Here is a 13,093-nt window from a genome sequence, read left to right as displayed (position 1 = left end):
AGCATTACTTGGTTCCTCCTAAGAACATAAGGGTAGTCCAGCATGCACATGAAATTTTTGAATGTCCCCTCTTTTCGATAGTTCAACATTTTCTATAAGCTATGGAATGTCCTCTTCTTTTCTCTACTGCGCCACATGGCACATACCCTTATATAAAGGGGCCTTTTCTATGTATGCCCCTGGCATTTCACCCAAGAATGTCCCTTCTTTTCTATCGTTTGCCACGTGGCACATCCCACATAAAGGCGCCTTTTCTATGCCCCTGGCATTTTTCACAAGATACATTAAAAATACAAACAAAATGCATTTGTTCATAATACAAGACTTTATTTAATACCAGCAGAAGTACCCGGCATTGCCGGGCGGGGGAGGGGAGGGGAGGGGGAAGGGGAACTGGGGGGAGGGGAGGAGAGGGGGGAGGGGAGAAGAGGGGGGGAGGGGAGAAGAAGGGGGAGGCGGAGGGGGGAGGGGGGGCTGAGAGGGGTTAGGTGGGTGGGAGGGGGAGGGGGAGGGGGAGGCAGAGGCGTGGAGGGGGAGGGGGAGGGGGAAGGGGAGGGGGGAGGGGGAGGGTAGGGGGGGAGAGGGAGGGGGAGTGGGGAGGGGGAGGGGGAGGGGGAGGGGCGGGGGAGTGGGGAGGGGAGGGGGAGGGGGAGAGGTGAGGGGAGGGGAGAGGGGGAGGGGGAGTAGGGGGGAGGGGAAGGGGGAGGGGGAAAGGGAGGGGGGAAAGGGAGGGGGGAAAGGGAGGAGGAGGGGGAGGGTGAGGGGAGAAGGGGAGGGGGTAGGGTGGAGGGGGAAGGGAGGGGGAGGACGGAGGGGGGGAGGGGGAGGGGGAGGGAAGGGGAGGGCCAGTCAACAATGACGTTGCAGTTCTCATGGTCGGAGAGCAGCACAACAATCGCGACATCGTCCTGCATCTTCGCAACAGCACGAAGCGGATTTTGGAGACTCACCGATCCTGTGACGCCCTCCAGTACCGGCGTTGCCGGGCGGGGGAAGGGAGACCCGTACATTACACACATTACAACATTACACACACACAAACTGTGTTTTATGTTCAATGGTCTGGCGGCAGGGATGGAACATCACTTGATCGCTCTGAGCGAATCAGCGCGCTGCTCTGCCACCAGGTCAGATTCCGTGTATAATATTCCTCGCTGAAATGCGCTGAGGTAAATATGAATAAAAAATATGGATCTCGTCAAATATTTTTAGGTTGGCCATGTCCTTCCCAGGCTCAATGGCCATGTCTGTGCCAAATATCAAGTACGTGAGCCTCTCCGTTTAGGAGTCCTATCGGTAACATTACACACACACAAACTGTGTTTTTTGTTCAATGGTCTGGCCGCGGGAATGGAACATCACGTGATCGCTCCGAGCGAATCAGCACGCTGCTCTGCCACCGCCTCAGATTCAATGTATAATATTCCTCGCTGAAAAAAAATCTATGTGAAACATGCTACTATCTATGCTAAATCATGCTAAATCATGCTAAATGCTAATCATGCTAAAATCTATGCTACTTGCTGTGAGTTTATGGCGGCAAGGAACATCACATGATCGCTCTGAGCGAATCAGCGCGCTGCTCTGCCACCGCCTCAGATTCCGTGTATAATATTCCTCGCTGAAAAAAAAATATGGATCTAAAGATGAAAGAAAAAAAAACCTATGTGGTGTAAATGGCAATGTTCCTCGCTGAAATGTGAAAAAAGGCAATCGCTTTTCGCTCTGAATTACGTGCGAACGCGTAATTGTGAGTTTATGGCGGCAAGGAACATCACATGATCGCTCTGAGCGAAGCAGCGCGCTGCTCTACCACCGCCTCAGATTCCGTGCATAATATTCCTCGCTGAAATGCGCTGAGGTAAAAATATGGTAAAAAAATATTATGAAATAATTTTTTTTAGGTCGGCCATGTTCTTCCCAGGCTCATTGGCCATGTCTATGCCAAATATCAAGCACGTGAGCCTCTCCGTTTAGGAGTCTATCGGTAACATTACACACACACACACACACACACACACACACACACACACACACAAACTGTGTTTTATATACTAGGGCGTGCCCGCACGTACGTGCTTGCCCGTACGTGCTTGCCTGTACGTGCGTGCAAAAAAACATGCGTGCAAACAACAACAAAAAAAAAACTTTGAAACCACGTGGCAGTAACGACCACAGAACCCCCCCCCCTCTATTTACATGAAATGGTTTGGTCCATTGGCAACGACCACAGAACCCCCCCCCCCCCCCCCCCCCCTCTATTTACATGAAATGGTTTGGTCCATTCGCAAAGCCAAAGCGAACGGCTTGCGAGTACGGTGACCATACCTTGGGAACCACTTGTCCGATTAATTTCAAACCTTGAAAAGGCACATCCTCGGGTCCCAGCAATATACCTGGCAAGTTTCAAGTATATCGGACCGGTAGTTGTCGAGAAACAGCGGTCACAGACAAACACACACACACACACAGACACACACACAGAGATTACTGGAATTATAGATAGATATTTAATATGATATAAAAGACTTGAAAAAGTAAGGGGAATAAATATTCAACCGAGATGGGATTGTGAACCCACAATCCCCAACTTGGGAGTGTGATACTTTATCAATTAGGCCATTGAGCCAGCATGTTAGAATATTATATATATATATATATATATATATATATATATATATATATATATATATATATATATATATATATATATATATATATATATATATATATATATATATATATATACATATATATTAAAGGGTATAAAGTGTGTATATATGTATATTTATTTATCTTTATTATAATATAGCAAAACGTATATGGTTATGTCGTTATGTCGATATGTTTATATGTAACCACAGCGTCTTCGTCTTCATCAATTAAAATTGACACCCTCTTAATTAACCCTCATAATTACGTTTGGACTGACCCAAACCCAAACCCAACCCAAACCACCCCGAAGACCCAAAAGACCCCGAAGACCCAAAACACCCTGGAGACCCAAAACACCCTGAAGACCACAAAGACCCTTAAATACCCTGAAGACCCCAAAGACCCAGAAGACACAAAACACCACGGAGACCCAAAACACCCTGGAGACCCAAAACACCCTGAAGACCACAAAGACCATTAAATACCCTGAAGACCCCAAAGACCCTGAAGACCCCCAAGACCCCCCCCCAAAGACCCAAAGACCCAAAGAAGACCCAAAGACCCCCCCCTCCCCTTCCCATGCCTCCTGCCCCCAAGCCCTCTCCCTCCCACACTTCTCCCTGCTCTCAAATGTTGTGGTTGTGTGCTTCCCCTTCTCTCCCCATCTTGTCTTCCGCTCCCTCTTTTTGTATATTTTGTTTGTCTGGTTGATTTGTTTGTGAAATAAATGTTAGCTCTTTCACGAGCCTCGATTCAGTATACAAAAAAAAAAAAAAAAAAAAAAAAAGACACAAAACACCCCAAAGACCCAAAATACCCTTAAAGGCCCAGAGAATCTTAAACACCCTGAACAACCAAATGGTGCCGGAGACCCAAAATACCCTGAAGACCCAAAACACCCCGAAGACCCCAAAGACAATTGAGACCCAAAATACACCGAAGACCCAAAAGATCCTGAAGATCCCGAAGACCCAAAACACCACGAAGACCCAAAAGACCCCGAAGACCCAAAAGACCCAAAGACCCTTAAAGACCCAGAGGAACCAAAAGACCCAAAAGCCCCTGAAGACACTGAAGACCCAAAATACCCCAAAGATCCCAAAATAACCCAAAGACCCAAAATACCCCGAAGACCCCAAACACCCCAATGACCAAAACACAGAGAGAGATATTGATGTTTGGTGGTCAATTTGGATTTATGCAAATGAGCTATTCATCCAATCAAGTTTTAAAGTATTCCAAATGCATCCTTGTGTCCAAAATTTTTAGAATTTTTAATCACTTAAATATAATAACTGAGAGCAAATACATGGTGAGATATTGATATTTGGTGGCCATATTGAATTTATGCAAATTATATATATTTCTGCAACAGAGATTTCTTAGGACTTTTAGTACGATGTTTTGGGGACCCCATAAAAATGCATTCTGGTAAAAAATAATTATGTTGCAATTTGTTCCAACTTGAGTGAAAGAAAGGGATACATTTCTTGGACTATAAACACTGTATCAATCAAATGGAATTGTAAAAGGTGTAATATCTCTACTCAATTGAGATAAAAGGACTTCCACAGAATCCTTAAATCACAAATTACAGACAATCTTATGAGAGTTACGCCTTAGGAAGATGAATATACAATTATTTTCTTAGAACTCTCCTTTTTAGGTAAAGGATAATAAAATAATTCAGATGATTATAAAAATTTATAAGCAATAAATATAATACAGCATAATCCATATTGGATTATTGTCCTCAGCAGTTACAATAGATGAGTATTCTCTAAATGAAATGGCTGGCTATCTTACAATTACAGATTTACTATCTACATGTAGGTTTTCAAATAATAGGCTTGAATATTGAAATTCATGTGAACTTGGAATTACAGGGTTTCAAAGCAGTTTCCACATTTAACAGCACTTCCATTCATCTCTAGCTAATCACCAATCAGCTCCTTGTTGCGAGCGTCCAGTGCCATGTTCCGTAATGCAGTAGCAACAGCGCACATGACACGCTCACTGTCCACACGCAGAAGTTCCACCAGGATAGGTAAGCCTTTCTCCTTTCGTACCGCTGCACGTACGTAATTCGCCCACTGTGGAACACACATTCCAGGATTTTAAAAGATTACTTTCCTCAACAGACATTTTTCAAACTAATAGACTACTGTGTTTAGATTGTTTCAATTTGCTTGCTGCAGCTGTAACTATAGATATCAGTGCTCATGTATATATGACCGGGCAGGGATGGTATACACGGGTCCCTGTGTTTGTGGGGCTGAATACAGGGGCGGATCCAGGAATTTCAAGACGGGGGAGGTGCATGAAACTATAGCGCTGGGGGGGGGGGGGGGGGAGTGGGGGTCTGGGGGTCCTCCCCAGGAATTTTTTTTTTAATGATCGTCAGAAACGGCATTTCGTGCGTTCTTGGAAGTTTCTGCAGTTCCTTGTGTTCTTCCCTGGTCCAACAGTTCAGCAGATTCGAACTGCCTGCACCCTCATCCTGGATCGAAGGGGGGGGGGTGCGCACCCCCTGCACCCCCCCCCCCTGGATCGCCCCTGTGAATATATTGGAGAGACAGGGAGAACATTGAGGACAACGGGTCAATGAGCATCGCAAGGCCTTCGAGTGCAACTTTCCAAAGAGATCTGCCATTGCCAAACATGGTCTGAAGGCTGGCCATGTTCCCCTATGGGATAATGCAAGCATTTTGGGTGCAACCCCCAGTAAACGAAGAAGGAGGATTTTGGAGGCAGGGCATGTGGAGGAGTCTGTTGTGTCTCTCACAGAGGAAGTGCTTGACTTACCACTAGCATTTGTCCCTCTCTTGCAGAAACGTACCAGAGAAACTGCGTCACCAAGCATATAAGTTATTGCCTCGGTTTGCGGTCACTTGGGTATACATTCTTACTTTAGGTTTGCGATATATCCGTTTAGCTTAATTTGTTTAAATTACCACCATCACCCACTTGAAGCAAATAATCATGTTTGTTTGTTTTTCATCGATTTATTTGAATTATGTTACGTTTTGTTTGATTCAACGTGTGATTTAACGGTTGTTTTGATGTAACATCCCAATGTGTGGTTTCACATGGTTCAACGGTTTTGTTTTGATTTATGGTTTAAATTTGAATGGCACGAGTTGTTCCAGAATGGTATTGATTGGTGGTTTTGATGTCCCCAATCCCCCCCCCCCCCCATTCCCTTATATAAGGAAGGGTATAGAATTCTTGTTTTTGTTTTTGTTTACTTGTTTTCTTTGTTTTTTTTAAAATTGATTTTTGTTTTTCTTTGTTTTTCTTGTTTGTTAGAGTTGTTTTTCTTTACTCTTGAGAAAGGTCAGTGGATGCATGTTTATCCGTGTTGCTGATCGAAACGTCGAGCAGTTGTTTATTTTGCTCATTAAAGTTTGGAGAACTCAAGATGGATTCATTTGATATATTTATATATACTGTATATATATATATATATATATATATATATATATAATATTTAGCTGCCCCAAACCATAATATTTCCATCACCATACTTTACAGTTGGTATCAGGTTCTTGTGGTCAAATGCTGTCTTTGGTTTTCGCCAAACATGTCTTCTGGTACTGCGGCCAAATAGCTCTACCTTTGAGTCATCTGTCCAGAGCACATTGTTCCACAAGTGCTGGTCTTTGCCTAGGTGTTCATTGGCAAACTTTAGTCTTGCCCTGATGTTCTTTCTGGACAGCAAAGTTTCCTCCTGGCACATCTCCCATGTAGATCAAATTTGTGCAGCCTCTTTCTAATGGTAGACTCGTGCACTTTGACATAAACAGTGGCAAGTTATATATATATTGTGGTTTTGGAATAAAGATTAATTCCCCCTCATAGGTAGATGCACCAAAACATGAAGCCTCGCGATAGTTCAGTTATTTCTTAGTGAATGTAAGCGTAGTCCTTTCTTGTGTTTAGTTTTGCGTTGAGCAGGCCCGTGCGTAGGGCGGTTCTTTTGGCACTAGCATGCCACGTGGCAGGCCTGAACAAGTCTAGTGAGGCCGAAGGGAGGTGCTGCAGGAGGGAGTGGCCAGTAAGAACGAGCCGCCAATCAGGGCTCAAGGGGAGTGGCTAACCACGACGACCAGCGGCGGAGTTTGGAACATTCAAGTGAGACTCTGGGGCGGGGCGATAAAACCCTGATCCGAACCACCGCCCCCCCCCCCCCCCCCCATAGCAGAAGAGTTGAGATGAGTTGAGAAGAGGTGAGAGAGTTCTCAGTGAGAGTCGTGTGCACGTCAGTCAGAGCCGGAGAGTATAGTGAGTTCAAGTGCTGAGTTACAGTTACCTGTGAGACGAGAGTTCCCTGTGAGAGTGAGTGGAGTTGGGTTGAGCTTGAGCACGCACAAGAATGCACCGCGGAACGAGTGCATTGAATAGCGGTGATCGAGATTGTACACAAACTTTCCCCGTGCCCCGCGCTGTATTAATCGCGCTCGAGAGGACGACCCATGCTGGGCCACAGACTCGCGATTCCCCTTGCCTGCCTTCGCCTGCATACGTGCCGTGACCGCCAGAGAGCCACGCTAGGCGAGCTGTTCCGGAGCGACCGACGGCAAAGCGCGTTTGGCACGCGAACATTCTTCCTCCATCTCCCTGTGTGCGTGAGTGGGCCCTGTGTCTGGGGAAAAGTAAGATTGCTTAAGCTTCTGCTCTGTGTCCCCTTTTCTTCTGCGAATCATTGTACATTGTGTAAATAATAATAAATCGTGTTATTCCTCTGATTTGACCGTTACTGTCCCTTCCATCTATTGGCTTCGCATGGTACGAATAAAACCACTCGAATCGGGTTCCATAAAAGTAACAGCACGAGTCACGTGATATGCATACCGCTCGGGCGTACTCGACTAAGCGTGGCCTGTGCGAGGTTCGGTCCCCGCTTTCGTGGCAGCATAGGTTAAAGGTACGTGCGAAGTTGTCCCAATACCCTGTTTCACGTCTGCTCTGGAAGTGGCGATTCGGCCTCACAGACCCGAAGACCCAGGGTGAAAAAGGGGTCTAACGCCGCCCCCCCCCCCCCTAACGGGAACGGGCTTCGGGAGATCCGCAACAATATATATGTATATATATATATATATATATATATATATATATATATATATATATATATATATATATATATATATATATATATATATATATATATATATATACATATATATATATATATTGTTGCGAATATGGAATTTGGCCTCCATATCCGCTTGTAAATATTCCCCTATTTTCTCCAATACTCCCCAACTTTCCCCAATCCCCCATTCCCTAGTCCCATTGCATGTAAATAACAATCAGTAGAGCCGACCTTCCCCTTATTCCCCCATTAAATGTCGTGCCCAGGTCCACCGCACCACACGTAGACAACTTTCGGACATCTTCCTAGTTATTCTTAGTCTATGTCAGTTAAGGCCTCGTCTCCATTAATTATGACTCTTCGTTGCACCAGAATGTGATTATATGGCATCAGTAGTGAGTTTAGGACCTTTCCCATACCTCTTTCCATCTTCTTCCCCAACCAACTATGGCTGCAGCAACGGAGGGGATGGGGGCGGCGCGGCGGCGCGGGGGGGGAGGATGCGTCCTCACACCGGCTCGATTAGCGCCATTGACCACGCGCTCCACGGGGTTACCACGGAGGGGCTGGCTGTCAGCTCCTCCTCAAGGGCGGAGCCTGGTAACCCCCCGCACCCAAGGGCGGACCGATTCCATCTGGGGCGGCGCTAGCGAGCCGAGGGCGTGTCACTCCCCGCCGGATATACGCGGCCACGTAGCGGACGTGAGATACAGATGCGCCCCCAGCTGAGAAAGAACGTTGCCTTGCCTACGACCGCTGAGAGGAAGAGAACCCGCCTGAGAAAGAACGTCACCTCTGAGCGCTGCGACGAGACCTCCCCGCATCTCTGGACCGGACCGGGTCGATTCTAACCTTTGAGCACAGGTGCACCTGGAGCCATCGCTACCCGCCTGTCCTTTCCATCAACCCCCGTGTGAGTCAGCCGTTGTCCCGTTTGCCTGTCGTCTGTTGGGGAATAATATAAGATTGTGTCTAAGTGCTTGTCTTTCTATGTTGTACCTCTAGCCCCTGTAATCTAACCTTTTCCGTAACGAATATAATCTCCTCCGGAGGTCTTGAGAACCGTATCCCTGGTGTCGTCATTTTATAACCCAGCCGGGTGTCTTCTTTTTCTTATTGAGCCAGCGTGGCGCGGCTTCGTCAACGTCGAGTATAGTCGGGTAATTTGTGCGGACACGACGGCCATTCCGCTCGGCCCACCTTAACATCAAAGTCGTGTCTGTAACAATTGGTGTCAGGAGTGGGATTCGAACCTGGGACTAAATTTATTTAGCCCAAATTTTGGACACCAATTGTGTTAGTACGGTAACAATTGGTGTCGAGGAGTGAGATTCGGACCCGGGACTAAATTAGTTAGGCCCAAATTTTGGGAGGGAAAATCGAGCCGGAGCGCGTACGGCGCTCGACCAAATCGATCCGGAGCGCGGTCCCGCGGTTACTGCGCTCGACGAAATTATAACAGCAAAATTTGGATTGGTGTTACGAAACTCGAATTTTGAAAGTCGCGCTATGGCGGATCAAGACGGCTGGGGTCCGGTAGGGGAGAGTGAAGCAGGGTCGGTCCAGGACCAAATTGAGGGACATGAGGAGAGCGAAACAGCGAGGGTAGCAGGCACGCAAAATGGCGCCTCGCAAGAGCGCGCGGTAGCCGAGCCCGCTGTATCAACGGGCTTTAACATGCAGCCGATTGACATGCAGGCCCTCATTGCGCAGCTTCAGGCAGCTGTACAGATGAGTATGGGGAGCCAAATTGAGCGATTGGGTGAGCGGTTGGGGAACCGGATGGATGCTCAGGGTGAGCGATTGGATGGCCAAATGGGGGTAATGGGGAACCGGATGGATGCTCAGGGTGAGCGATTGGAGGGCCAAATGGGGGTAATGAGGGACGAAGCGAGGGGTACCGGTGAGGGGTTAGACAATAATTTTAAGGGATTAGACAAGAAATTTGGGAAGTTAGACGACAAATTTGAGGGGTTAGACAACGGGATAAAAGAGGTGAAAAATGGGTTAGAGGGGTTAGAAAACAGTATGGAAGGCAAATTGAGGGACATGAGGGACCAAGCGGAAAGGGAAGTTAAACAAATGGAGCAGCAGATAGAGGGGGTCAGAATGGGGGTAGAAACCAAACTGGATGCTCACAGGGAGGAAATGGAGCAGATGAGGGTGGCATCTGGGCAGGAGATGCAAGTGATGGGAGAGGAGATCAGAGGAGGAGTGAGTGAGGAGGTCGGAGGAGTGCGCGAGGAGGTGAGGCACTGTAAGGAGCGCATGGAGAAAGAGGTGAGAAAGGGGACTGTAAAATTGCAAGGTGGCATAGAGGACCTGACGCAGGAGGTGGAACAGCTGACGGAGGGACAAAAAGGACTAACGGAGCAGGTTCAAAGGAACACTGCAGTATTAGGAGGTTTAAAAGCGACACAAAACGACATAAAAAACGACTTGATAGCGACAAAGAGGGAATGTCAGATGGTACGTGAGGGACTGACAACGAGGTTGGACGAGGTGATAGAGGTAATGGAGACGAAGGACCGGCAGGTGAGGACGCACCTGGAAACGGTCAAGGTAGCCTTAGAGGATGAGCTTGAGGAGACGTACCGGGGAATAAAAGAGGTGAAGCACAAATTAGAAGAAGTGGAAGAAGGGATGAGCGAAATTAAGAAGCGACGGAGAGGGGATAAGAAAGAGATAAAAGAGGAGATAAAAGAATTGGTCCAAAGTCTGTGTTTGGATCGTGATGATGTGCTCATTAACCGGATGAGGGATTCGCAGGTGATGGAGGAGAAGCGAAGAGGAAGAGGACCCGGTGTAAGTGGTGACCAATATGGTCGTGCGTATGATGCGCCAGGGGATTTAAGAAGCTTGGGGGTCGAGATAGACCCGGGTGTTCGTGAGAGGCCGTTGGTGAAGTGTGCGACAGGTCTGGTGTGCGAAAAAGGAGGTGTGCAAGAAAGTCCGACTCTGGGGTGTGTGAGGAAAAAGTGTGTGCCAAGGAGTGAGGGTGCTGGCGAGAGTGAGTCGGTCGTAGCGCGTGTGCGAGGGAGCACATGGAAGCGCGGTGTGGTAAGTGTTACAGAGGGTGTGACGGGAGAGTGTGCGCAAGGGTGTGCGCGAGAGAGGTGTGTAACGGACAGGTGCATGAGGAAAGAGTGCGCTGTCAGAAGTAAGGAAGAATGCACACCTGTGGTGAGTGTTACAGAGGGTGTAACGGGAGAGTGTGCGCGAGAAAGGTGTGTGACGGACAGGTGCATGAGGAAAGAGTGCGCTGTCAAGAGTAAGGGTGAGTGCGCTGTCAAGAATGGAGGTGAGAGTAGTGCGAGTGACAAGGAGAGTGAGCTGGTTGTGACAGGTGAGCGAGGATGTACACCTGGGATGGAAGGATGCACACCTGGAATGGTAGAGCGTGAGTGGGAATGCACGCTGGAGTTGGTGGTGAGGCACGTGGTTGGGTGTGCGAATGAGAGCACACCTGTGATTGTCACAGAGGAGGTGACTGAGGAGGGGGCGCGAAGAGGTGTTTTGGTGAGGTGTGCGACCAACGAATGTGTGTGTGCCAAAGTGTTCGGTGGTCAGGTGTGTGACCAAGGCTGTGAGTGGAATGGGTGTACCTGGGTGTGTAAGGAAAGGTACGAGGAGCATGGGCACGGCTGGATGTGTGAGCAAGGAACGGGCTGCGGGGTGTAAGCGTCCAGGTGAAGCATCGACGTTAGACGGGGTAGAGTTTAGAACGACTTATAGCCGAATCGGGCCCTCGGTGCGTGCTGGGCCTCGCTTTGAACGGCCGCGTCCGTGCTCCACTAGGCGGAGCTGGCAGCCCGATAGAAAGGGTCGTCATGGCGACCACTTTTTGGTGAGACGTGCCGGCAGGTCTAGATCGGGGCATTGGATGGCTCCACGCCGAGGTGGTGTGTGGGATCTCGGCACGGGTAAGCCCCCGTCCCTGCCCCGACTGCCGGACGCATCCAGCCGCTGGCACAAAACAACCAGCATCCATTGCTTGGCTTCACGAAGCCGGGCTTTGGACAGGGATTGGCGCACCGAGAGGTATTAGTGAGTAGACTGGGTGATGAGGTTAGTGTTTTGGCCCCGAAATTAGAAAAAGACAAAATTTGATGATTGGCAAGGGATTGGCAGTAGTGATTGGCAGATGATGGGCAGTGATTGGCAAATTTTTAATTTGTTGAAATTTGATGTGCAAAATTGGTAGGGAGAGACCCCCGATGTGGTGGGATGGCAAATCCACCATCCCTCACAGGGGGGGGGGGGCAAAGGAGCAATAGCTTATGGGGTGTATGGCAGTGAAAACTAGCCCGGGTGGGTTAGGTTATATTGTTAGGGATCTAGAAGAGATTGACATTAGGTGACGTTAAGATTAGTTAGTGACTGATACCTGTAGTGGGGACGCAGGTAGATTAGTATGGATGATAATGACGAGGGAGCGCAATAGTTTAAAGGGACGACTGGGAAGCGCAAGTTTCAGAAGGGAGTAGTTAGCTGAGATGATGCTGTGTGTGTGAGGATTGAACAGGTGTGATTGCACAGGTGTGCAATTGGACAGGTGTGTGGAGCAGTGTATGAGTAGTGAGTGTGTGGATCAGCGCGAATGCGCTTGGGGAGAGAAGGGTGCAGGTGGCACCAGGTGTGAGAGCACAGGTGTGCAGGTACAGGTGTGTGGAGAGAGTTGGAGTGAGTGGTACGGAGTGGTGTGCATGGTGCGAAGGTGTGGATGGGGGAAGAGTGGACCCCTTTCACGAGTACCCGGGGCGGGTAGTGTAAGTGTTAGGTAGAGGGTATAGGTAAATTGTGGTTGGATATTGGCATCTGTGGTGCGGTTGCAGAATGGTGTTGTGGATGGGTGCATTAGTGTTGTGGAAATGGCTGGGCGTGTAGCCTGTTAGTGTGTGTAGTTGGTTGGGCACTCCACCACTGTGAGGATGTCGGCCAGCTGAGGCCGCAGGTGGGCTCTGGGAGCCGTTAGTGAGTGGGTGCCTGAGGATCCCGGGTGTGGATCGGGCAGCCCAGTTCCAGAGAGGGCACCGAGTGGGGAGAGAGCCAGAGGGCCTTCCCCAGGTAGTTAGGTTAGGGTAAGGAGCAGGTAAGCTCGGAGGCAACTGCAGTGGTGGAGGTGTGCAGGTGGGTAGACCCACTGGGAGAGGTACACGCCGCAGCCCAGAAATTGTGCGAGGGCACCGGGAGATGAATCGGGGGAGTGAGACCCCAAATTGAAGAGCACCACAGTTTGGCCAATGGGAATTGGTTTTTTAGAACCCATAGTGTAAGAGGGCCAATGGTTTGGCCGGAGAAAGACCCCGGGTAGTGTAAAGTTGTTAAAGTCATTTAGGAAAT

General features: G+C 48.6%; 1 protein-coding gene across 1 annotated transcript in view; it reads right to left on the bottom strand.

Moving 5' to 3' along the window:
* The window catches only part of LOC137433454 (uncharacterized), a 500,692-nt gene that overhangs the window by 41,237 nt on the left and 446,362 nt on the right, over window positions 1-13,093 (bottom strand). The window contains exon 15 of the mRNA XM_078785196.1: window positions 4,598-4,748. Coding sequence (XP_078641322.1) covers window positions 4,598-4,748 — 151 coding nt within the window. The remainder of the gene's footprint in view (window positions 1-4,597; window positions 4,749-13,093) is intronic.

The sequence above is a fragment of the Myxine glutinosa genome, chromosome 10 (assembly GCF_964187855.1).
Source record: "Myxine glutinosa chromosome 10, kmMyxGlut1.1, whole genome shotgun sequence".
In the NCBI taxonomy this organism is placed as follows: Eukaryota; Metazoa; Chordata; class Myxini; order Myxiniformes; family Myxinidae; genus Myxine; species Myxine glutinosa.
The sequence above is the reverse complement of the archived record's forward strand: the minus strand, read 5'-3'. Positions and strand labels throughout refer to the sequence as shown.